Source organism: Gadus macrocephalus, chromosome 11 (assembly GCF_031168955.1).
Source record: "Gadus macrocephalus chromosome 11, ASM3116895v1".
Lineage (NCBI taxonomy): Eukaryota > Metazoa > Chordata > Actinopteri > Gadiformes > Gadidae > Gadus > Gadus macrocephalus.
This window is the reverse complement of record NC_082392.1, coordinates 18,961,835-18,989,334: the sequence shown is the minus strand read 5'-3', so window position 1 is coordinate 18,989,334 and position 27,500 is coordinate 18,961,835. Positions and strand designations below refer to the sequence as shown.

The window sequence follows — 27,500 nt, the reverse complement described above, 5'->3', positions numbered from 1 at the left end:
TTGATACGGTTGGGGGTTTGTTGGGGGTTTGAGGTCGTATGAGCCGATATCCAATTGATTTAAGGTTGTACTCGTGTTGTGTGGCTTTCCATTCGTTCGTTCATTCTTTATTTTTTTCTGAAAAAAATGCAATTATTTGATATTAGAGCCATCTGCTCCTCTTCACTAACAGAGAAAAAAAAAAAGAATACACATTTTAAGAGTTCCTGTATTCACTTATAAATTTCCTTTGGAAGCAATGAACTACTATGAACACAAAGTACATATCTATTGAAGCAGTTGGTTGGCATTGGAATACAAATTCAATGTACTAGGAATACTTGAATAGGTTCTTTGTGTAGTCTTGTCTTTGATTTCACGCATCGTTATCTGATAGCTGTGTGTGTGTGTGTGTGTGTGTGTGTGTGTGTGTATGTGTGCGTGTGTGTGTGTGTGTGTGTGTGTGTGTGTGTGTGTGTGTGTGTGTGTGTGTGTGTGTGTGTGTGTGTGTGTGTGTGTGTGTGTGTGTGTGTGTGCGCGTGTGTGTGTTTCTGCACGCCTTGTGTTTGGTTGGTGAGCAACAATGTCTCCATTTTTTTTGTGTGCATGCTTGTGAATTTGTGTCTATGTGTTTGTGCCTTTGTGTGTGGGTGTGTTTTACAACATGAAACTAGTTCAATGATATTCCAAAATCCAAGTCACTGAAAATACAAACAAAGTAATAATAGGCAAACACAAAAACAAATACACACATAAACGCACAAACAAACACACACACACAAAGGCACACTATTATTTTCTTATCGTAACATTCAAGACAAACAAAGAGTGAAAAAGAGAGTACCCATCACTTTTCTACATGGGCCTATTTTCCCTCAAGTCTTTGTGGACATTTAATTTCTCACAATGTTAATTATAATTGTTTTGGAAGGACTTCAGCAACCCAAGAGCAGTTTGGCTTGAGGGGAAAAGAAATAGAGGTTTTACAGAATTAATCGTAATTGTTTTGGCATGCATAGCTGTAGTTTGTTTAAGCCAGTGTGAATGATGGAGAATGGAGTCATTTAAGTAGTGAACATCGCTATCTTTGCCATACGCTCATTAGCTATGATTCTCACTGCGTTATTATCAACACCTAGCAGAACCTCCCGTATTCTGGTTGAAGGAGAGCGTGACATATAGGGAAGGAGAGAAAGAGGTGTGTTTGTGTGTGTTTGTGTGTTTTTGTGTCTGTGTCCTCGTGTGTGTGCTTGTGTGTATTTAGAGTCTGAGGCAGACAAGCTCAAATCTAGGTGAACAGAGCATTTCACTTTTATTTTTCTTCATATTCGTTTCGACCAATCATGTGGCTGGAGGCAGGGATCTGTAAGTGCGTAATTGGCTAACACAATCTCAGCCAGCACTAGTAAACTGTTGAAAAGGAATTTAAATACCAAAATTGCCTTCTGGAACCTTCATCCCTTTGCGCAAACCGGTTTCTCATCGTTAGAATATCTCTGTAACAAAAGTCACAGAAATTCCGGCTGAAACATGTCAGATGTCCGGATCCAAGGTTCGGTTTTCCATGAGAGGTTTTTACATTGTCCGAAGGCAGAATCAATGCTATCAACAGAACTCGACCACACTGACGTGAGGGCGGGCTCGCTTTCGTTGTGTCCTAAGAGTAATGTCTGGTAGCTGAGGCTGAGCTGTGACTGCAGAGCTGGGGAGCTCGGCGGCGCAGTGGTGACACTTAATGGCGCCATGCGGCCATATGTTGTGTTGGCCTCAACCGGCTTGGGATGGGACAGGGGCGGGGGGTGTAACCAAGCGTTGCTAAGCCGAAACACCCACGAGGTCGTCTTTTTGTCGCAGTGATGAGCAACAGATATGTTGTGAAGCGGGCGACGGTGTGTTACCATGGTCTTGTGCGTGTGTAAGAATATCCTTGGATTGAACTGGAGTTGGACGTTTTTTTGTGTCCTTCTCCCACTAAAAATTCTCCCGAGAATGTGCAGGATGCTAGTATCGTAAACATTGAAAACACAACGCAAACGCTTGCATGGTGTCAATATACACTGTGTAAGTGGTAAACGTTCAGACTGTTGTTGGATTGTTGTCCATATTGCTCTATCACGTTCACTCGTAGAAATGTACAGAGATGTTTTTTTTCAAGGGATCAAAGGGAACTTCCGCCTGGAGACCCCACTGAACGACTGACCCCGCATTCCGTCACGCTGCACGGATCAGTCTGGAGCTGCTGCCGCCAACGGCGATCACACTGGGCGGGACAACTTGCCTCGACAGACACACTCCTTCAGCCAATCAGCGTAACCAAAAATGACATCATGGTACTTTATTCAGTGGATACACAGAATAAAGAAGCATGACGAAAAAATATTTTCCGATAAGCAACTCTGCTAGGTTCATACTCTTGATCTTATCTAAGAGTTGTTATTGAGCCGATTACAGCAATAACTTCACTTATGGCTGTGTTTACTCTACTAATATTACTGTTAGCGCTGGTTGATTCAGGAGACGCCATTATTGTTTTGCCAGTAGCAAAACAGTTATTTATTTCACGTCATTTACTATGACGAGGTCCCTGATTTGCCCGGCTATGTCATCAACTGCAAAACAGTCCTTGATTGGCCCCGATTAAATTGTGATATCTCAACATTTTTGAGTAAACAACTGAATGTGAGGTCATATGATCAGGAGGGTCTCCAGGCTAAGGGAACTTGGTAGGGAGGAATGATAAATGGACATAATGGAAGTTGACCGGGATTCAGTGCATTTCACCAAAGAACCTCCACACATTTCACACAAGTTCGATGTATTCATCGTCAACCGTTCAATCTTTGAAAGCATGCCGGAGTTATGGCAAATTTCTTCTTTTTTCTTTTCAAATACAATCAAGGAAGCGATCAATGCTATTTGAACCATCCAGAGGATTTCATCAGTCATGGTTATAGTGAAATCATTAAGTGTTGGAGATGCCTCCTTGGGGAAAACAAATGAAAGAACTACCGAAGATAAAAAAAAACAATGAATATAATCTCCAAAGTGCCACTCAAACATGTCCTATTTGTTTTACTTACAAATTAGTTAATGAAAAATGTGAGTCTTCAATGAACACAAAAGAAACCGAATCTGCAAAAGCAGTTGACATTGGGCTGTGTTCCAAATTCAAGGTAAACTACTTGCACTCGGAACACTTGAAATTGCTTTTGTGTGTGTGTGTGTGTGTGTGTGTGTGTGGGGGGGGACTTTTCACACACACACACACACACACACACACACACACACACACACACACACACACACAAACACACACACACACACACATACACACACACACACACACACACACACACACACACACACACACACACACACATGGACACTCACACGGACACACACACAGACACACACACAGACACACACACAACACACACATATACAGACACACAGAGAGACACACATACACACGCACGCACACACACACACACACACACACACACACACACACACACACACACACACACACACACACACACACACACACACACACACACACACACACACAGACGGGGTTCATTGGAGAGAAAGGCGAGACTGTTGTAAATATTGGTCTTAATTTGATTTAACTTTTTTCAGGAGGCAGTGGCATAGCCTCAAATCACATTAAAGATGTTTAGAGTGCTAGTTTCCTCTCTGCTGCTTACTGCCTACACTCAATCACTTGGCTCCCTCCACATTAATGAATGCGCTCCATTTCCATAAAATATCCTTTAAGAAGTCAATTACGATTACCGCAACGTTTCATCTCTGCTACCAGCCAAACTTCAATCAAGTTTCACATTTAAAAATGCATTAAAAATGTCCCCTTAAACTCGTCTAATCTGCGACCGAGCAGTCTGTGTTTCTTTGTTCACACGCTGAGGATAAGAAGCTTGCATTAAAACGGGGTGATTACAGTTTTTTAAACATTTCCTTGCCCACTTCTGACACGTATGATAAGAGGAGTCTGTTTTGCATTGTTTAATTTTGAAAAATAACAAGCATGTAATTGTGTTGTTTATTAGAGCATTCTGTTGTGTTACCCCAACGCTAGGAGTTAATTACTCTGGCCCTGGCATTCATTTTGGTTCGGAGAAGCACGATAAAAGACCTGCAATTAATTTTGCACCGAGACAAAACCTGTTTTGCCTCCTTGATTGCTTCTTGTTTTCATGAGCGTTTTCTTGTCACACAACGTCAAACCGTGTGCTCATCCTGACATCCCCCTGAAGATGGTCCTTGGAATAAGCGCCGGCCTTCTGTGAGGCTTGGTTGTTCTTGGACGCGGTGCTGTAGTCCACAATGATGTTGTTAGATCTGCATGCATTAACCGGCGTGTCACTTGAATCAGCTTGTAAAAGGGTTGACAGGAAACAAGGATCCTGGGTCTCGAGGAAAATGGGAAATGAATCTATAATTGCCTAATCATCATTATCTCTCTGAAAATAGTTGTATTTATAATTTATTCATGTGTGTACATATTTATTTTCCGTTACAAATCTTTAAGCTGAACTAGACTGTGTTTATAATCTATCTCTATTTAATCTACAATACTCTACTGCAGAGATGCAAAGTGCATTAATAAAGGACCAGCATAGAGGGGACACCCAGTGGGGAGGAGACTTTAATCTGTCTGAGAGGGCAAAATAGGGTTGGTCTAATAGCAGTCATAACTTTAATAGTCGAAGGTCATGATCACCCGAATCCAATGCAATGCAGTCTTTCAAAATATGTCTGGGCACTAATGATGTAAACATAAGTAAGTCTATTGCTCTACATAGTTATATGGTCATCATACCAGTAGTGATAATGAGGATGATGGGGAGGTTGATACTGATTAATATGTGGTTTATTACAGTGCTGGAGTCATAGCTGGAAACATTATCTCATTAACAAACCTAACGATACACATGTAAGTCTTATGGCATTATATGCCCTTCACAGTTAACATCCATCGCACGATGTGTTTATTTTGTTTTTTCTAATGCACTTATATGATTGCAAATACGACTTCCAGTGCCCCCCCTGTTCATTCATTGTCAGGGCAGGTTGTTTACATGTATTAGATATGGCGTACCTCTTATATCCACAAGGTGGTACTGTTGCTGCGTGTTGTTCAACACACGTCTAAATCTATGTTCTCAACACAGCAGATTATAATTATTTTTACAAGAAGCATACATAATAGCACCATATGCTATTAAATGATTGTATTTTGTAATCAAAATCTTCCATTCAAGTTTTTTATCTTATAATGACTGTTATTTTTTCATTTGAGGCATTTAATGCATTTGCCAAATTAATCAGCATTTTCACAATGTAATGCATATATGAGTTCAACTCGGGTAACATCTAGTAAGAGGATTTACAGTACTTTTCAAAGAGGCAGATAAACCTGAATATATCGGGGGGGGGGGGGGGAGCCAATATATATAGAATGTAATCCAGGCAAACACCCAAGAATAACTTATTTCACTTCAACCTCTGCTCATACTTCCATGTGATTTTGGCTAGCTTGAGCCTGCTAAATCTCAAATACAATCAATTCCCTAACACTGTGCCGCTATCTGTGAACACCTTTCACTGGAACATTTCCCCGCCTGGCTGTTTAGGACATGCTATCGGCTCTCTGCAATAGCTTAGCCATTTACTCAGAGCAATTTATTTTTGTCACCTCTGTGTCACAGGAATCTTTCAGCAACACTAAATCCTTTGTATGTGACAGAATAAAGATTGTCTTTTTTCGTTTCATTTTTTTTTGTGTGCTTACGTCTGATGTAGGTGAGGAAAAGAAAGAAGAAATAAATAAATAAATAAGGGGAAACGCCATGATATTCTAAAAGCAAACCCTCTGTTTTCTTCCCAGATGACACAGGGTCAAAGGTCGACGATGGGGACCAGCCAGCCCAGAATGGAGAAGAGGTAGAGGCTAACATCTCCTTTAACACACACGTATCCCTTTAGACCACGCTCACTGCCTTGACCGCCACATGCTATTGATTCATATCAGTACTGCCCTGAGGTCACAAACAAAGCTTACCGTGAAGTCCACAGAAAATATATGTCGCCCAGTCCGCCATGAATACCACCTTGAACTTTCTGCTTTCGGGATTTACAAAGTCCTTTGTGGACCTCTTTTGTGATTTTTGTGTCATATCAAGGACGATTCAACACAGGACATTGTAATTGTTTTCTAGGCAGCTGGCAGCAGGGAGAAAACTCCTTCTTCTGCTGAAAAGGCCAAATCAGACAAAGGTGAAGAAGACAGCCGTACCAATTCAGGGACAGCACATCAAGAGGTGGTGGAAGAGAATGGAGGAGAGGAGGAGAAGGAGGAGGTGAAAGAGGAGGTGAAAGAGGAGATGAAAGAGGAGGTGAAAGAGGAGGTGAAAGAGGAGGAGGAGGAGAAGGAGGAGGTGAAAGAGGAAGAGCAATGTGCTGATGCCACTGATAAGTCCAGTGGAGACTTGACCGATGATGTCAAGGAGACAAAAGAGGAAAAGGGAGCGGGAGCAGTAGGAGAAGGAGAGAATGACGTGAAGGCAGGAGAGGAAACCGGGGCCAGGCCAGATAGCAACAGCAGCAACAGCAGCAACAGCAAAGGCAACGGCGTTAGCAACAGTAACCAGGAAGAGGATGAGACCAAATCGGACGAGGGGGCCACGGAGGGGTCAAGAGGAGAGAACAAAGAGGAGAGGGAGGATAAGGCAGGGGGGGGGGAGGGCGATCCAGCCCCCTCCACAGACGCCAAAGAGAATGGAGAGGCCGATGAGGGGGAGAAGGAGGAGGTGAAGGAGGAGGAGAAGAAGGAGGATAAGATGGAGGAGAGGGAGGTGGAGGAGGAGAAGGGTGATACTTCAACTGATGGGGATGGGAAAGGGGGAGAGGAGGCAAGCCTGTCCAAACAGTAAGAGGGTCGATTCAGCTTCAGCTTCAGCAGCAGAAACGCAGGATGCAGAGGGAGAGGAGGAGAGCTGAGAGGAGCAGACAGTCAACTAGAAATAACAGCTGAAGGGTAGAAGTTTGAAGAATACAAAATACTTACAGTAGGCAGCACAGCACCAAGGCTTACGGTCAATGGACTATAGTCAAGGAGGGCTCGTTTATGAGGTACTTCACTAGATAGTGTTTTTGATATGGAAAAAATGGAACTTGTATCACAAAGCCATGCAATTAGCTTTTTGGAACAAAAGTCCAATGAAAAAGCAAGAAATTAGGCTCTTACCAGTACAAGTAGGGCGTCTGGTAATACCAGTTATATCCTTCACATATTTTCCCACAATGCATTCTTTCAGGAATGAATTGTTCCTCCATCCCCCTCAATAAAAGTGAAGATTAATTGAATATAATGTGAATTGATTATAGTATGATTGCCAAAATATGTGTATTTTAAATACATTTATTTGAATACTTGCTTTGTGTCTTTCTTAATTCAACCACTGGAATGCCATGAAAGGTAGCACCAAAATGTTAATTTCCACTATAGACCAAAGCTTTTTATGTTATAATATTGATTCTCATGTTATAATCTGTATTATTGTGTCAGTCTGTGATGGTGTTTTTATGAGTGTTGTAGCCATAGGCATGGATGAAGAGAAACATAAATTACATTGATAATGATAATGTGTTTATTTTCAGAAGAACGTATTCAATGTATTCTTTTTTTTTTTAAATAGTGCTTCCAGTCGATGGGGTAACATCCTTGTTGCCTATGCTGTGATGGTCATTTGTTTGTTTGTTTGTTTGTTTGTTTTGTAATTCCTCCCTGAAGGTTTGCATTTGATACCCTGCCGAAAGATTGTGGGTTTGCTGAAATGTTCAATTACTCAACTGAGAGAAAATCTGCACACACGTAATTAAAAGGCATCGTTTTAAATGTACATTCTGGAACCATTTTGTATTTATTTACTTAATAACTTTTATCATTTTGTGTTAAGTTTGCCCTAATTAGTTTTCTCAATTAATGTCAACATTGTTATTCTTGCTTTTGTCTCCTTTTTTCTTGTCTTTCTTTGGCTTTTGTGTTCACATTGTCTGGAAGCATAATATTGGCACTTGTTGCCATAATTTATATTGTATTTATTTTGTTCTGTCTATATGTTATTTTGTGCTATTGCAGAGTGCTGGGCGGCAATATTTTATCAAAAGGGTGTTAGTGAGTACAATAAGCTATGTGCAACTGTATGTTCAATTAAAAAAGATGAAGAAGATAATAAGAGTATTAGACTGTTAAAATACCATCTCTACTTTCTCTTCTATATAATAAATACACTCTAAGACATTCCAGCAAACAGATGATTTTTAAAGTAAAAAAATAAAGGAACTAAGTGTAACCTGTGTCGTTTTGTCTTTCATGTTTGAGTAGGCAATAATTGATATGACATGACATACATGAACAAGGAGAATCTATTAATAATATGAAGCCGAGGTGACCCTTTTATGAAGCCAGTCTGTATGGTTACAGACCAATTAAATGAAGCAAAGTACTGGCTCCATTTTACACAACCCATGATGCGCCAGCATCAGCATTTCTCATCTGGTGTCGTTCAAAGAATGTCAAGCATCCTCATACCCAAGAGGAGTTCTGTATGTTGACCTTGACTTCTAAAATGTGATTTCCTAGTCTGGGAACGAGACGTAACTAAGAGCTCTTGTTTAGTTTGCTTTGGAATATGAGTCCGCCCCCCCCCCCCCCTCCCTTCACAACCTTTATCTAGTAGGGGGTGGGTTTAATAAATTAACTGAAGAGAAGCGCCCAATGGGAGTGGCATTGAGGCATTTTCATCAACGACCAAGATGGCTGCAGCTGATGTGTCACAAGTTTCCTTGCTCTGATTGGTTGCAGGCCTATCAAATTGCACCTCTTTTTTTTGCCGATTTTTAACACCCTTGGAAATCTAAAAGGAACTTGGAAAGGTTTCGAGGCTAATAGGCATTTTCAAATTTGTTCTGGCGATGTCAGGATAGGTTTCCTGAAATCAACAGCAATTTGGAGTTTAAATGAAACACATGATACTTTGGAGGCCCTAACCATTAGCACAACCCTGGTTGGGTTTACAGAACCCTGCTTCTCATGCACCTACCCCACCCCACCCCACCTGCCGACCAACCGGAAGACAGCGTCTCTTAACCAAATCAGTTTCTATGACTGCTGCAGCCAATCGGAGTGAATCTGGATCCAGCCAGTGATGTGCTTTGTGTCCATCATAGCAACCCAGTGGCAGAACAATTAAGGGTGGAAAGGAGAGAGAGAGAGAGAGAGAGAGAGAGAGAGAGAGAGAGAGAGAGAGAGAGAGAGAGAGACGAGGAGATTCAGACAGAGACAGAGATAGTGAGCGCGAGAGGCAGCACGATTGTGTGTTTGGAAGAGACGCCAGTCTGATGTGTGTGAGTCATACACTTCCACCAGCAAACTTAATGATCCATAAGGTTCTATTTCTGGAAGCCTCATCCATCCTCACAAGGAGTGCTTAAGGCATGTGTGTGTGTGTGTGTGTGTGTGTGTGTGTGTGTGTGTGTGTGTGTGTGTGTGTGTGTGTGTGTGTGTGTGTGTATGTGTGCGTGTGTTTATGTGTGTGTGTTTCTATGGGTGTGCAGGTCCGTGTGCATGTGCATCAGTGATCATACTACAAATTGCACATCCAACTGCAGTTACTGACATGCAGACTGAGGGTGATGTTATGGTCTAACGTTTCGTTGGTGTCTCAGCGCTCAACAGGAGACAACCACATTCAAGGGTTTAGGGGGTTCATGCCTGCACTTTTTTGTTCAGTTCAAATTGTACTCTATGTGCACATTGGCCCAAAGCACATGTGCACAAAGTGCCCATGCAGCTGAACACAGAGAGAACAAAGATGAGAAGCTGCCTTCTATCTTTGAGGCATCTTCAAATGGTTTCATATTTTGGACATTTTAAATAAATGTATAAACAATACATTAAATTAAATTACATTGTTTCGAAATCAAGAATATGTTTGAGGTGGAGGATTTGTGGTGATACACAAGAGTTTCAGTTTATTATCTAATTTTCAAATGATCACTTAATCATATCTCTTCCATTTTTTAATATTTCTTTCTGACATTTTCGTTTAACAAATATAACGTAACATATGTTTCCATGTAGGCCTGCTGCGATAAGGTTTTATTTTGCAGAAACAAATACGCATATGCTATGTCTGTTCCTTTTCAGAATAGACATTTTAAGAACAATACATGCGTTACATAAGGTATGTTGTCAAATGGCTCCAAGCTTATCCACACTTGGCACAGTCGTTGTACTCAATCCAAAAGTATCTTGGTGAGGCATTGCTGAATGTACCTTGAGGTCATTTGATACACACATGGGCGATGATCCAAGATTATAATTGATGAACAAATGCAGCTCTGGGCAGCAGTTGTGATTTCAAAACTTTAATTTGACAAGTTTCTTCAACATTTCTGCATTGCATTAACCATGTCTTCAAGACAGGTCTCACACATAGTTAGTTATTCCTGTATTCCTACAGTCATTGGCTTAAACGATGAGAATCACAGCCTAACAATTATATCAGACGAGTCTTCAAGTGTTTAACATTAACTACTGATTCGAGGAGTAAAGAGCAAAAAAATATAGATTGTAACTTATATGACTGAAACTCTGAAACTCTTTATTTTACATGACATGTTACTACGAGTCAACACATTTACTGACCATGAACTGATCGTCCAGACTCTTTTCAAGGAATTCTGTCCTGCACATAATGTCCGGTGTATGTCTTGTTATTTTGCAGCTTAAATGGTGTTGTCCTATTTAGTTATGTCCATATAGTCATCTATCGATGTAATATCACACACACACCAATTTGGTCCGATGGCAGTCTCGCAGCTATGGTTCAAAGTAATTCAAAGGAGAAAGATATCACCGTACCACTGTAACAGAAGGTGTTGGTTAGTGGGACAAGGTCAAAAGGTCATCTTACAGTTTGTTTGCCCGCGGTGTTCGTGTTCGTAGGTGTATTAAGCTGACTGCATGAATGGCACCCTGTTTTGAAACCCCTAAACAAGAATCACAATGACTCATCCCAGTCCAACTCAACCCAGTCGACGTCTAACTGTGAACTTGATCCGTAAATGTTCTTCTTAAAGTGCCGTGTTTTCGCTTACACTCCCAAATGTTTCTATTTGTTAACCGAAACACATCTTACATAACAATAAGTACAGATGGAACATAAAAATAAATAAAAAAATAATACATAAAAAAATAAATGTCAAGCATGACATTGGTACATCAACTACATGACTGATGTTACCATGGCGTCAGCCTCCGAGCCACCATCCATGACAATCACACCGCCTCTGTAATTCAATTCAAAACGGGTTCATGATGGGAGTGCACATGTGGGTCCGCCCAAGCTGAGCATGTCCGTGACTTATGAATCCATCATGCCGTCATGGTTATCATGGTCGGTGTGGTGGACAGCAGCAGCGATGCTGGGGCGACTCTGCTTCTCTGCTTCTCACCAATCTATTATGCATCCCGTCATCTCCATTGACATGACTCATGGCTGTGGATGCTGCTACTGCTGCATCCTCGCATGTGTTTGTCCTGCCTTTCTGTGAGATCGCAAATTAATATGTAATGTGAGGAGAAGGGTGGGTGGACTGTGTGGGTGTGAGGGGAAGAGGCGTGTACCTGTGCATGAATATTTAGTAGTGGAGGAAAGTTGAACATTTTGAAAGGTGGGGGATGTGTGCATCTTTATCTGTGTGTGTGTGTCTATGTGGGAGTGCTTCTGCTTTAAAATCCTGAAATCATAGCAGGGGGAAACAATGCTAATTGTTGTATCACCTCGTGCTCTCTATCTACTATGTCTCTGCTAAGCTCTCGTTGGCAGCAATGCGGACTGACGGACACGACTCTATCGGCCCACCGCCGCATCCCGGCCCCCCGTTTGTTCACCTTTTCAATAGCCGTCTGTCTCATCTGGTTTATTGATCATCCCCTGACAGAGACAGGGCCCGAGGCCTTTAGTGGACCGGATAAAAATGTCAGTGAGACATGTGCCCTTCCTATTAGGTCAAGTCTGCTCTCACGTGTGTTCTAGTCCGAGTTTGGTCGGCTTTTGAGGAATCAATAACGAATGGCCCCCACTTTGGGTATGTATGCTATGGGAATGTGTCCATGAAAAGCAGTTGTGTACACACACACGCACACACACACACACACACACACACGCACGCACACACGCACACTAACACTTCTACAAACTCACGTCTAACAGATTGTTTGTTCGCTGTTTGTTCTAGTCTTATTTTGATTCCTGCGGCCGTCGTAAGCAGTTATCCGATCAGAGATAGGATCGTCTGGGTCAGAGTGCGTGTCTGTAATCCCAACTAGGGGTTTGAACAGGGAAACAGGGCCCCATGGCGGCTAAGCTACTTCTGAAGACGGATGTATTGGACATTTTGCGCCGTCTTCCTGCCTGCTTGAATAATTCCACCGCTGTGCTCAGTAGTTATTCATTGAGCCCTCCTTAAACCTTTCATGGACCAAGGAAAGAGCAGCAGCACCCACTGATGTAAAATGACCTTTCGAAAAGCCACAAAAATGAACTCAAACGTACGCGCACACACACACACACACACACACACACACACACACACACACACACACACACTCGCACACACACCAATATATATATCTATGTATCTATATATCTATCTTTCTTCCTTCCTTGATGTTATCACTTCATTTGGGCGGCTGTCAGGTGTCTGATTTCCTGCTCAGCGGCTGGATGTTCTGAACCTTAGACAGAGTGACCGGAACCTTCCCGTCCCCAGGGGTTGGAGATCTTGTGATGGGATTACCTGTCATGGCAACAAGGAGGAAAACACACAGCGGCATTAGCCAGAGAAATAACCTGAGGGTTTGCGGAACGTTCCTTAGTTTGTTGTTCACAAATGTTTGAATCGAAACCGGATTTCATTTACTGTTTGTTTGAAATTGTTTTCAGTTTGTGATTCATGTGGAAAAAGCCACATGTGGCTTTAAAATTACCACCACATGTTTTAAATGTTGTTATCCTCAAGCATAAATCATATTTTGGCAAAATTGTGATATCTTACCTAACTCTACTCTCCTAATGCGGCCGAATCCCAGTGACTCATTGGTTCATAACCTTAGCAAATCAGAGTGGGTTTTACATTCCATAATCACTATCTGCCTAAGTCATCTAACCTTAAAATATGGCAATTATGCTATGAGGCATATGAACGATGTGTAATAATCCATGTTCATTCTTCTTTATCATGTCAATGAAGAATCATGCATCTAATCCTGAAGAATTAAGGAAGACGTTTAGCAGAACTGTATGCATCACAACAATCCTTGCATTGCATTAGTATCCTGAACCCAGCATGAGTGAAGCAAAGCTGCAACAAACGACAGAAAAGGCCAACAACAACCAAATCTAATGCTTGGTAGCTTACCAACAGTCCCCAGCCTCTCTTTAAACTTGTGCTGGAGGTACAGCTCTTCTTTGGAGTAGCTCTTGGCGAACGCAGACAGCAGGAACCCGACGGCCATGGACGTTCCCCCCACGCAGAACAGCACAGCTCCAGTCAGCTTGCAAACATCCAGAGCCCGGTTGAAACTCACTGCATGGCTGGGGGAGTAGAAAAGAAAGAAAAATAAAGAAATCTATAGTTTTGATTGTAATATCAATATATTTTTGGGTGTATCACAATACAACATTTATGATTGTGTCATGTACTTAATATTTAATACTTTATATATACTAAATATGACCATATATTACCCAGGGTTGTTGATGGTATATGCACCTAAGTTAACATATGCCAATCACAAACTGGTTCACTGATAGCCACATCCCCCCGTAGTCATTAAAGCTGATCACACACACCTGGAAGGTCTCTCAACACTAAACATGCACTTTCTGCAATGATGTCTGGAGCTATTGAAGAGTAGGTAATGTCACGATTCCTGCAAGGCAATTGATGGATGTTTTGTCAAAGATTTGGAATGTTAAGTCAAATTTCTGTATTGTTTAGTAATTTTTGCCCTGATTTGTTTGTATGATTATGTATATTTATATGAAGTCTTGTCTAGGATAATGTTTGTTTGGCTGTTTAAATTGAATTGCATTTCATTGTAGTTCAATTTGAGAACAAATGACTTGAATGCCCCTGTTGAGAGTCTTGGAATATTCTGTTTGGTTGTGGTGTTTTGGAAATGTATTTGTAGAGCTATTTGGGTCTGTCCTAGATTACTTGTGTTTTCCTTACTGAGTGTTTTTTGGTGTTTGGGAAAAAATTCAACTCACAAACTGTGGCCAACTGTAGCACAGAGCGAAGTCAAAAGTTATGTCTGAATAAATGGCATATTTAAAACGCCATTGAACAGTTTAAAAAGTGTTGTTTATCCTTTGTCATAGAATGTATGTATGAATATTTGTTTAAAGGTCCCATGGCATGCCACCAGGTGCGATGTGATTAGCCATTACAAGCTGTTTTGGAAATCTTCCCCTTCTGACATCACAGGTGGGCGTGTCCACTTAGATGTGGGCTGGATAGATCAGTCTTCCAGCCTACCCAGTGGACTGTAGCAAATGTTGCACATCTATCCAGCACAGATCTAGGTGGACACGCTCACCTTTGATGTCATAAGGGGCAGATTTCCAAAACGGCTTATAACGACTAATCACGCCACACCTGGTGGCGTGATTAGAAACATAGAATAAACAGGCAATAGATAGGGGACGCATTAGTGCACCTTGCTACAAACATGGCCGATCTCTGGGTCACAAATGGGGCTGCTAATAATGTACCAGGTGGTGTGGCTGCCTACCCAGCATGTGTCGTTATGCAAGCCATGTGCACTGCAAGAATGGCTTTTGGGCAAACATTCGCACAACTGACATTGGGCAAGGCAAGAGCTTAAAGGTGACATATTATACCCCCAGCTGTGAGGGTGATTAGCCGATTACAAGCCGTTTTGATGAGCAGATTACACCAGTGATGTCAGATGAGTGATGCCTCATCTGACATCACTAGTGAGCGTGTCCATCTAGAAGGATAGACGAGCAGCGTTTGCTATAGACCGCTGGGTAGGCTGGTAGAATGATCTTTCCAACAGACATCTAGGTGGACATGGACACCATGGACATGGACACACATTGTGATGTCAGAAAAGTCAGATTTTCAAAACGCCTTGTAATGGCTAATCACGCTCACCCCCTGGTGGAATAAAATGTCACCTTTTAAGTTACATTTGCTGTGGTTGACATGTAGAACATAGGCCATTTGCTGTTGGTGAAAGGGTTCTTGATTTCCACCTGTAGTGACTACTCCTTTTGTGAGCTGAATTCCCAGGACCTTTCATGAGTTGGGATGGGGGGATTAAGGATGCTTTCCCATATGACCTAGTTGATTATAATTTTTTAATTGGTCTGATCCTGTCGTGTCCACCTGGTGTTTGCTCTTTCAGGTATGCATCCTAGCAGGAAGTGGACTTGCAGGGCTGAGGGGGGGGGAGGTCTCAAAGGTATATTCAAAGTATTTTGTAATGTTTCTAAAGCAACCCTTTGCTTCAGGTAGGTTGTGTGATATCTGCCTGTCCTGTCCTAACTGGTTTGCCAATAGGCAGATGGAGATGGGATCTTTTGCTGAGATGGTTCAACTGTGCTCAAGTCTTTTTCACATCATTGGTTTGAATCCCTAGCTGATGCTCTTATCTGTTTTGTATTTCAGGATTCCACCAGTAAGTTACCGATGACCTGTTCTCATTTCAACATTCACACACTGTTCAGTCCACTAACTCAAAGACACGATGAATTACTTATAACATGCATACATGTATGTCCTTGCTTGTATTTTATTTGTGGCTGTGAATATAATAAATAACCTTTGAAACTCTATTTCTGTGTAAACATACTTATTTTGTTCCCTAACCTGAGCCAGTTCATAACAGTTGGCAGCAGAAACACTCAGCTTTGAATAATGTTAAGATGCAAGCTGTACTGTTTTCTATGTGGTTTTGACTTTTATGTAGTTTGTTATTGGTTCCTGAAGTCATAATGTGTGCACAGTTCACCAAGTCCTATGTTACTATAGAAGCAGTAGTAGTGTGATATGAGCAAGGTTTTGTTTTGAATGCGTTTGTGGTGTTGTTGGGAAACAGCTTTATGGCAAATGACCCAAACTGTGGTCCCCTTCCTCCGCAGCCCGGAACACTACACCCAAAATTGATGTTCTCGAAAAACATAGTTGGCTTTTTTGAAGACATATTTATTGCTGTTTGTAGCATACTATCGAATTGTAGCCTATTTTTATTACTCTAAACATTATTTTCCTGGCAGCCTACCTTAATACGAAGGTGCTGTGGGTAAGATTTAGGAGCTATTTGAGTGTTATTTGTTAGAAATGGCATTGCCAAGCTTCAGCTATTGGTGGGTAAAAGCTACAGTGAGAATGTTTATTGACTGAGCTTGTAAGGACATAAATAACAATTCTGCCCCTGCCCAAATGTTGCTTGCCACTAATTGATATTGAATTCCACTTAATCTGTAAAGTATATATATCCGCCATTACCTACACTGCAGCTAATTTAATTACTTGTACTGTTCCAGCTTTGTACTGGTTGCCAATATGCCTTTCCTTGTACAATCAATGTAATGTCATTGCGTATTTGAGGCTTTCGTAGTTTACCTTAATATCTATTTTCAGGTTGGCAAACAACAGTATAGAATCCTGAACGACCCGAGATACTCGTAAACCAAACAGGATCTGGTGTTGAGTGAGTATAACGGAGCCAGTTCTCTGTACGATACCTGTCGACAAAGAGGAGGTCATCTGCCCCGAAGGCCTCGATGCGGGCTGGCGTTGCGTAGCCCACCAGGAGAGCTATGAGTCCTGCTAACATGATCAGGGTTCCGAACGTGAGACAGACCTAAAGGGAGAGAAACGGGAGTGGGCGTGAACCAGGCTAGTCTCACAAATGTTATTATGAATGTCGGGATTGCTGTTAATATCAAACCGAAATGGTCAGAATTCCAAATGGCACAGGAGCTGTTTCCGAGAGCCCTTAACCAGGGCAGACATGAGGCCGAACTCTCACCTTCCAGAGAACAGAGCTCCACCGACTAGGCGATCTCTGAATCTGAAAATCTTCATCACGTTCCCAGACCGTGGCGGTGCATTCCTCGTAAAACTGAGTGTGCAGGAGAAAGTGATTCAGGTCATTGCCATATTCAACACATGTTTATGTCATTGCTAACCATAAATGTTTTACTTTCTATTTCTCCGATTGGATTTATAGTTCTGCCTGTAAGCACTTTGTTAGTTTGTTATGAAAGACCTCGTAAATGTGCCCAAAGACGGATGCATGCGTTTGAATGGAGAATTGTGCGTCCATTATGGAAATAGTGAAATACACAATATTTCTACTGACTGAAATCCATGTGATGAGTCACCCTTCAGCGGTCCTCTGTTCACATTTGTTTATGCAAGTGATCTTTGGGTCTGTATGCGTGCAGGCATTGTGTGCGTGCATGAATGTGCATGCATGAGCACGTCCTTGAATGCATGAATGAACGTGTGTGCATGAATGTACATGCGTGTATGTGCACGTGCGTGTCTACCTGGTGTAGGTATGAGCGAACTCCGTACTGCTGGCAGTTGACACCGGCCTGGGCTTGCTCAGTGTATTCCGACCCACAGATCTCAGGACAAGAAGTCATCCTTCCCTTCTGTCTGCACACACGCACACCCACATGTACACACACGCAGCAAAATACACAATGTTTAACTGGTGTAGAGTACAGTAAAGACCTTAAGGAAGATATAGCCAAACATGGATCAATATCTCTGGCACATTGCCTTCCATGTACCCAAAATGTTTTTCCTCTCTCCGTCTCCTTCTGTTTCTATGTCTCTCTTTCTCCGTCTGATCATTCTGTAATTATATATTCTGTTTATATTTTCTCTCCATCTCAATCTCCCTTATGCCCATTTATCTCTCTCTGTGTCTCCCACACTCTGCCCCAGCAGCATCATTTACACATGAACAAGCACACGATTTACAACCACGAGCACAATGTTTTAACACATGCATATAGAATGCAGAGTTGCATCACTCCTTAGGTGGGGACCCATCTGCAATAAAATGGACCCCCATTTATTCAAAAAAGACATTGCATAACACAATAATTAACATAATATTGATTGGAATAGGTAGTATAGATTGTATGAATGTATCTGTAGTTACAAATATGTTAGCATTGATGAGCAGCAATTATGTTTAATGAACTGAAAACTTTAGAAGTTTAAAGTTGACCTGAAAACAACAAAAGGTTAAGCCTCAGTTACTTTGTATAGGCTCTTCGATAAAGACCCAAATAGCTTTTACCAGACAATGATTCTTTGGGATTTGTTACAAGGTTTTGTACTTTCTGCCATATCCTTCGGGATCCTGGTATTTTACAGCTCATTGCATTTCCTATTACTGCTCTCTCAGTTCTGCTCCCGGTGAATCTCAATTTCCTTTGGTTGCCACAGCTGCGTTCGGCTGTTATTAAAACACACACACACACACACACACCCAGACAGACACGCATGCGCACACACACAAACACACACAAACAACTCTGCAGAAACCCAGTTGGTTGCTAGAGTGTCTGTGCTAATGCAAAGATACATTAGAGGTCAAAGAGAGAGACTGCTCCTCAACCCTAAGATAGTTTAGCAGCGTCTGTAATGCCAACAGTGATATTCAGCTGTGATGGCAAACCACACGCACACACACACACACACACACACACACACACACACACACTACCCCGTTAGTGTGGAAGTGTTTTTTAAATGCATCATAGCCATTACATTCTACAAGCATATAATGGTGTTACATTGGTTGAACAGCGTATGCCGGAAGCATCCCTTATTCATCTCAGGGTGTGAGAAATAACTGACCGGTTGCCATTGGTTACTGCAAGAGAATAGAAAATTTGTGTATCAGTAACTTGTGTGATCTGTATGAACTGGTTCTCTCCCATGGGGCTATACTGCGCTCCGTCAATGAAGCCCTACTACCAGTAGGCCTACGCTAATAATGTGAAAGCCTTTGTGCATTATGTTGACACATGGACATTTGTTAGTAGTTAAACGTAGTTAAATGTATATTTTGCGAGAAGTCATAAGAAAGATGTATCGATACTTGCATACGTAGGCTATTTTTTATTATATTGAATCACAAAAAGGCTGGTGGATTTTACTCAGCAGGAAATCTCTTGATACCCTATTTCAGTGCTGCAATGAACTAAACGTTATCTGAAATCAGCCATCCTTTAATCTTTTAAATCTTTTGGATAAGATTGATGGATTCATCAATGTAAAAACACGTTTGTGTGACGGTTGGGATGTTATATTCCATGTTTAGAACATGGAGCTATCCATGGTGCTGAAATGTCCTCTGAAGAAAGCCTCAAAACACAGACGTCATGCGTGACGCCTCGTGAACACAGAGCCCATGTCCTCCCAACCCCCTTGGGGCGCGAATAGACACACGCACGGTTTATGTTTTGCATTTCGCTTCTAAAAACGACACATTAAAAACGAATCGAGGTTATACAGTTTTACAAATCGATCGAAAAGGGAAACAAATCACAAAGCATGCGTTTTAAGAGGTCATCCAATGCAAAAGTAGGCCTAATACAGTTAGGAACGCCACAAAACAAGCAGTGCATATGCAAGAGACTATCGACGCCCAGAAGAGAATATCTATTTAAACATAATAATCGCATGTTCATATTTCCTCCGCTGTTTATTTATTTCCTGCGCGTATTTCACTTCCACAGTTTGACATCGTCAGAAGAGTGGTTACGATTCATAGAAGAAAGCAATGCAATGTCCTCTTTTGGATGCGAGGTAAAGACGCAACTTAATCGTGTAAGATATAACAAATGAATCATGCTGATCGCAATAAAACAATACTCTTCTACCTGTCATTACCGGCTGGGAGAGTGATCACTCGCTGCTGTTCCGTTAGCCAGGTCCCATCACTCTCTACACTATGGACCACCTCTCTGTCTGTCGCTCTCTCGCTCGCTCGCTCCCCCTCCCTCCCTCTGCTTCCTCTCTGTGCGATGTGATTCACATTTCCGATTGTTTAATGCGCATGCGCTCCCGTAACGGTAATTAGGATGAAAACCTCAAGGACCAGTTTTTCATGTGTGGCATACAAGGTAATCAAATTAAGAGCAAATGATTAGTTTAAATAAATGCTTAATAAAAAAAATGGCATTTAAAGGTTAATAAAAATCGGAGACAATAACAACCTGATCCTAATAGGCCTACATACACATATAGGCTACAATATATACAAATGATGCATGCACACACATATTAATTCATTCAAATATACAGACATACATTAACACATATATTTTATCTTTCTGGCTTTAACTAAGTAATACTATATGTATTTCTTAGAAAAATGTCCTCCAGCATCAATAAAGTTATCTGCATATGTACGTATACATACATACATACATACATACAGTATCAAATTTGCTGATGGGTTGGGATTTTGTTCATGTCTGTGTGCTTTTTGAGATGCTGTTTCTTCAGCATATGCTTCGTTGGTCACTGGAGTTGTTCCCCTGTATGCCTGGATTAAGAATTAATAAAATGTATTCCTTCAGACAGACAGACAGACATACATTGATTACAGGCCGCATGTCTGACCCCAGCCCGGTTCATCTGAGAAGAGCGTTTGCTTATATGAAGCTGATTGGATAAACAGTCTGCGGTGAGCAGTTACTAATCCTATTACTGATACTTTAATGTAATTGGCTCATCATTACAAATAACATTGGCTCAATGTTTATGCCTGATACATAAGGATGATATGAGGGAGACAATAAGCTGGTCAATTATTTCTACACCAAACAACTCTACCAGACCCTAACATGGCTGGTGTTGAGAGAGAGAGAGAGAGAGAGAGAGAGAGAGAGAGAGAGAGAGAGAGAGAGAGAGAGAGAGAGAGAGAGAGACAGACAGAGACAGAGACAGAGAGGGGGAGAGAGAGAGAACCTCGTATTCTACAGTACGCAGCATCCGGTCACATTCCAAGACGGTCTATTTTTAGAGCTGATATTGACGTCTACAGTGTGAAGACGCGCGTTAGTCACCGACTGCCCGTTCCTGCGGAGGGTGAATCATCCCCCCCGTACCGACTCCAGCTGTAACTTTACCCTCGTTAAACAGACGTTGTGATGGAGGACTCTTTAGGGCAGAGCAGAACCTTCTAGACTGTGGATGGAAAGTTAGATCAGCTAAAGAAAGTTTGTTTGTGTGTGCGTGTATGTGTGTGTGTGTGTGTGTGTGTGTGTGTGTGTGTGTGTGTGTGTGTGTGTGTGTGTGTGTGTGTGTGTGTGTGTGTGTGTGTAGAGTGAGTTTTTGTGTTTGTGTGCGAGTGTGCGATCGTCGTTGCGTGATGTATTGACGTATGCTCTTGTCTCGTTGCTGTCAGTATCATTCAATTCAATTCAATTCAATTCAATTCAATTCAATTCAAATTTATTTGTATTGTGTGTGTAGAGTGAGTTTTTGTGTTTGTGTGCGAGTGTGCGATCGTCGTTGCATGATGTATTGACATTGCAAAGGTTTTGATTCAATAGTATACCATTGTAGCCTGTGTGGCACTAAAACAAAAAAAACACATTGTTACGAAATGTGTGCTCTTGTTTTGAAGGGCTTTTGTTATAAAGCATGCTGGGATACCTGCCTGCGTGACCTTGTCTGTGAGCTGAGTCACAACAACATTAACTCAAGGGGGGTGTTAAAGTTAGGTTCAAAGTTTGTTATTTGTCCTCCTCCATCAACTTTTCACTATAATTTATTGCTATAATAAAAGGCTGTTTAAAAACGTCTATATATTTACTTCCAGGATTGTCTGGGGAGTGGCAGTGCCATTGCAGCAGTTTGATTTACATCTACAAAGTCCATCCGGGTGTCAACATGGTTTTATTCACCATAGTATATCGTGCCTGAGGGTATTTTATAAGTTTTGCGTCAGAACAACCAGGATGGAGACACTGAATATTATGCCAATCTCAGTTCAACACCGTTTGTCCCAGGTGTTGCTCGTAACACTGATTATCGTAAATACTCCTTCGATGCTACAGGGGGGCACAGTGGTAGACTTGTCTTAACTAGTTGTAGATGTAATACTCTTCTAATTGGAGATATCCCACCTTAAAAGCATCCAGTAACGGTCTGTTTCTTAGCATTGGTTTTGCCTGGAGAACATTAGTTATCGCTTGAATAGGCCTTTGCACAGTGAAACGCCAACAACGCTAAAACAAACCTTAACTGAAAGCGAGTGATAGATTCGGGCGACCGGGGCTTTTAAGTTCTCAACTTATTTTCTTGACGTCAAGCAGAGTTAACTCTCACTGCTTGTGACAGCTTTATGGGAGACGTTGCTAGCTTGCTAATGACGTAAGCAGCTGTTAGTCATTCCTCCCCCACACACAGTGCTTATGGAGGGCCAACCTTGGAGCGGGAAAACACATCCAGAAACACAAAGACTGGAGTAAAGGTTCCTCCACCGTCACATGGCTGGGTTTCTTTGCATCAATCATTCATGCAAATTAGAGTGTTTATCTATTTATTTAGTGTGAACTGCTCTTTGAAGCAACATCTGAGGAAATGCTCTTGTCTCGTTGCTGTCAGTGTCATTCAATTCAATTCAATTCAAATGTATTTGTATAGCCCTTAATCACCATTACAGTCTCAAAGGGGTTAACAGGCCAAATATTTGCGACACCCCCCTTTACCCAAGCCCCCACACAGGCAAGAAAAAACTCCCTTGAAATCAGCAAGGAAGAAATCTTGAGAAGAAACGCATAGTAGGGGATCCCTTCTTCCAGGGATGGTCAGGAGTGCAATGGGTGCCACAATTGACATACTGGTAAATACATGCACATCATATTAAAATGGTGATGGGGTTCTGGCCGGTTATCCATGAGGAGAGTCCAGGCATCCAGTCCAGTACCCGCAACACGCTAGAACAGACAGAATAGTGAATTAGAACGGAAAAGTACATAGTGGGAATGTATACTGTAATAAGAAAAGCACAAGCAAACAGAGTGGTCTTCACTTTGCATCTGTCGTTTTCACACGCCTATGTTCCAAATGCAAGATTGTAGAGGTGCGTTTTGAGCTTTCCTTTGAATAGCTCCACAGAGTCAGCTTCCCTGATCGCTGATGGCAGCCTATTCCATAGGAAGGGGGATCGATAGGCAAACACTCTCTGTCCAGCCGATTTCTTTTTAACCTTCGGCAATGAAAGAAGGCCAGCTCCCGAAGACCGGAGGGACCGAGAAGGACTATAAGGAATAATCAGGTCCTTCAGGTAGGATGGAGATAATCCATGCAAGGCTTTATAGGTTAGTAGTAGCACCTTAAAGTCTGATCTGAATTTATTGGTAGCCAGTGCAGAGAGGCGAGAATAGGTGTGATATGAACAAACCTTCTCGTTCTGGTCAGCAGTCTAGCTGCCGCATTGTGTACAAGCTGTAGACTTTTTGTGGTAGAGTTCGGTAATCCCGAGAACAGTGCATTGCAATAGTCCAGTCTTGACGAAACAAATGCATGAATCAGTGTCTCTGCATCCGCTGCAGATAACATTGGTCTGATTCTTGCAATGTTTCTCAGATGGAAAAAGGCAATTCTAGTTATACTTCTTATATGTTGGTCAAAGCATAGTTGAGGGTCAAACAGGACACCAAGATTTTTGACGGACGCACTCTGTGGGATGGCGAGGCCATCCAACAACAGAGAGACATCCTCAAACTCTTTCTGGTCCCGCTTCGAGCCGATAATTATCAGCTCTGTCTTCCCAGTGTTAAGCTGTAGGAAGTTTTGTGACATCCAGCCCTTCACAGCAGCCAGACAGGACTCAACCCTTTGAATCTGGGCCGAGTCCCCGGAATCTACAGGAATGTAGAGCTGGGTGTCATCCGCGTAGCAGTGGAAACTAATTCCGAAGCTGCGGATAACGTCGCCCAGGGGAAGCATGTAGATTGCAAAAAGTAATGGACCAAGGACCGACCCTTGTGGTACGCCAAAGCGTAATTTACAATGCTTTGATTCTGAACCCTCATGAAGCACAAATTGGGTTCATGGTCATATTTTGTAGTTTGATAGTTTTCCAGTTTGTTTAGATTATTTTTGTATGTTTTGTTTACATAAAATAAGTGTATAATCATCTACCGTACATCATGACTTCATGTAGTGCCTACATATTTGTAGTTTGACAAAAAGATACATTGCAGGTACTGTTCTCTAGAAATGAAAAATTAACAAAGTTTTTATAGCCTATGGCTTTCAATTGACATAAACTGAAGTAGATTAAGTCGTTTGTTTAAAAAAGAAAAAAGGGAACATTTCACACACCTTACACCTTAACACACTGCTTTAAAAGGCCCTCATGGTTCACAACCGAGGCAGCAAGCGATTAGTCCTCCGCCAAAAGCGTATTACTTTTATTCGGCTACTTCCTGGCTGGCGTAAATCTGTTTATTATTTTTCAAGATGTTGGCATCCATCATATCCACCTCTTTCCTTGAGGGCAAAACTTGCGCACATAAACAAGCCAAAACTTCGAACCACACATCATTCCATTATGTCGAGGGTTTTAATGAGCGAAAGATCAATTCAGTTTCTTAATTTGATCTTCCCTTTTTTTTGGCTTGAAGGTTAAAGGGAATAAAGGCAATGAGGTTGTTTTTGCGGTTTCTGCTGCATTCTGACGCGCTGCCAGGGGGCCTGGCTGTTGACCTATCTCCCCCTGACGTTGCGGCGATGTAACGTTTTGTAAAACCTAATTCTGGAGCCTCCAGTGCTCTCTCTTTAGAATTCCTGCCGTCTTCCAACACCAGGAATTGTCGGGCTAAAGAGCAGCAAAACATCTATTAGGTTAGGGTTGTTGTGCTGTTCTTCAAGTTAAAACGTTCTGTTCTGGGTGAACTCTGATATCTGTGAATCGTTTAGTTTGAAGGGCACTTTTGCAGCTTTTGCCAGCTTATTTTTACTATTTGTATTGCTTTGTGTGAAAACTACTTTTTGCATAATCCTACCGTGCATAACGTGCATGCTCTTATGCACCAAATTAACTGAATATTCATAATTTCCTGATACCTCCGAATGTTGCTTGCATGTTTATGCAAAAAGTTGCTCGAATTTTTAATACCAGGAACTTTTGTCTCTTCAAATACTTGCAGTTGATGATGAACATACGATAACATTGTTAAATCCTACTTATAACATACACTCACATGTACAGTATATTATCTCTTGAATTATCACCCCTTTCAAAAATAACTGGTAACACATTAGAGTAAGGGTACATTATTGACCATGAATTAGTTAATGCAGGAGTAAGCCTTATATAAAGTTCATTAACATTAATTAAAGGGTAGTACAAACATTTTATAATGTATGTTTACTTATGGTGCTCATGTTAACTAGGTCAATGGGTTCATGTTAACTAAGGTAATGGTTTTCATGTTAACCCCCGTGTTAATTTATGCATTATTTAATCGGATTAGTAATCCTAACCCCTTTAATAAGTGTAATAATAATTATTACTGCTTTTATTAATGTTAATCAATGGTTAATTAATGTACCCTTATTCTAAAGTGTTAAACAATAATAAAATGACCGGAGTATGATGTATTTAATAAACCCGATATGCAGTCATAAACATTAGATATCTAGATTGGTTCAATCCAAATGACATGTAAATCCTTTTTTCCAAGCTTAGTTGTTTGTGTTTCACAAAGTGCTGTGCTGCATGATGTCACCTGTGTTGCCTTGTCTGTGTGCAGTCTGAATGAAGTGTGCTAATGCTACTGGGAAGAAAATGTTCTGTTCTCTCTCATTGCCCACCCTCTCTCTCTCTCTCTCTCTCTCTCTCTCTCTCTCTCTCTCTCTCTCTCTCTCTCTCTCTCTCTCTCTCTCTGCCCCCACCCCCACCACACACACACACACACACACACACACACACACACACACACACACACACACACACACACACACACACACACACACACACACACACACACACACACACACACACACTCCCTCTCTCTCTCTCTCTCTCTCTCTCTCTCATTCTCTCCATCTCCTCTCTCTCTTTCATTCTCCTCTCTCTCTTGCTTTCTCTCTCTCTCTCACACTCTCACTTTCAATTTCTTGCACGCCGTCTGTGTGTACAAGCTTAGCACCTCATAACAGACAAGGGCGGTCTCCATGGCAACGTGAAAAGGTCACCTTCAGGAAGTTCTCAGTGAGCGTGTGCAGAATGCCAGTGGGATAATCAGGCTTCCTGTAATGACTGATAACAGCCTGTAGCTCATTAGTGGGAGAAAGAGGGACTTTGTGTGAGTGTGTGTGTGTGCGTGTGTGTAATAAAGAGCATTATTATTCATAGAGTTAAAAAACAATTGGAAGAAAATACATCTCCGTGAAAGAATGGCAAAAACCCTTTTTTCACTCAATGTTTTTTGTCAATGTGTGTGTTTTGTCGAGACTGTTGGACTATTTCTTGATGAACAACAGCATCGCTTGAACTGTTAAAGGTTGAGGAGTGATTAGATTAACTTCAGTGTTTATTGAGGGTTTAACATTATTTTGAACTATCTCAAACTAGATTAAATCCCCATGTCATCGTACCAATGTCATAAAATAGTTTGAAGTTTGAATATATTTACTTGGTATATCATGCAGGCTACATAGAGATGGGAAAAACACAAATAACTACAGATTGAAATGTCAACCACTTTCATGTATGGAAAGGGGGCATTTCAACAGGAATTCAAGCAGGACTATGACATAGCAATACAAAATAGATTAGTATGGGATTCCAAACAGTGAACATTTTCCTGACAAACTGTCTTTGATTACGTTTCTATTACTGAGATATACATGGTAAATCCTTTGTAAATCTTGCCTCAAGACTGCATATCGTACCACTATTACTTGATACACATATGCTAAGATTTTCTTTTTTGCAAGGTCGCCATCTTCTGGTGGACAGACGTCTTGCATGATGAATAAATATACGTACACACAGACATACATACGTTCACTCACAACATAGGCTACATACGGCATACACACAACCACAAAACACACATAGGACAACATAAATACATAGATACTTACATACATAGTATAGCTTCTCACATGAAATAATCTATTGTCTTATGAGTTAAAAGCGAAAAGAATATTTGGTAACCTGCCAATTTGTACTCTGGCGTCTCTAGGACTCTGCTTTCTCCCGCGGTTCTTTTGATATCACTCTGATGTGAACATGTTTTCCTCCAAGACTGTTCAAAGAAGCCAGCCGCTTTAAGTTGTGCAGGGTGAATCCATTATTCCTCATGAATGTGGGGTAATGAACAAATACTTTTTAG

General features: G+C 41.4%; 2 protein-coding genes across 7 annotated transcripts in view; one reads left to right on the top strand and one right to left on the bottom strand.

The window, feature by feature from the left end:
* The window catches only part of LOC132467834 (doublecortin domain-containing protein 2-like), a 25,595-nt gene extending 17,241 nt beyond the window's left edge, over positions 1–8,354 (top strand). Inside the window, exons 8-9 of the mRNA XM_060065399.1 lie at positions 5,888–5,943; positions 6,219–8,354. Coding sequence (XP_059921382.1) covers positions 5,888–5,943; positions 6,219–6,932 — 770 coding nt within the window. The 3' untranslated portion in view covers positions 6,933–8,354. The remainder of the gene's footprint in view (positions 1–5,887; positions 5,944–6,218) is intronic.
* A 2,061-nt stretch (positions 8,355–10,415) lies between these two features.
* On the bottom strand, positions 10,416–20,179 carry nrsn1 (neurensin 1). 6 transcript variants are annotated; one of them, XM_060065394.1, is made up of 7 exons: positions 20,016–20,157; positions 18,988–19,003; positions 17,658–17,769; positions 17,135–17,227; positions 16,848–16,966; positions 13,489–13,664; positions 10,416–12,867 (listed from the first exon to the last, which is right to left on the bottom strand). In XM_060065394.1, exons 1-7 carry the CDS (start codon positions 20,020–20,022, stop codon positions 12,764–12,766), a joined length of 627 nt encoding a protein of 208 aa, XP_059921377.1. In that variant the 5' UTR covers positions 20,023–20,157; the 3' UTR covers positions 10,416–12,763. The 6 variants fall into 6 exon arrangements, with proteins under 6 accessions (XP_059921377.1, XP_059921376.1, XP_059921379.1 ...); XM_060065393.1 differs by having other exon boundaries at positions 18,924–19,003; positions 20,016–20,152; XM_060065396.1 differs by lacking the exon at positions 18,988–19,003 and having other exon boundaries at positions 20,026–20,179.
* Between the last annotated feature and the right edge of the window lie 7,321 nt (positions 20,180–27,500).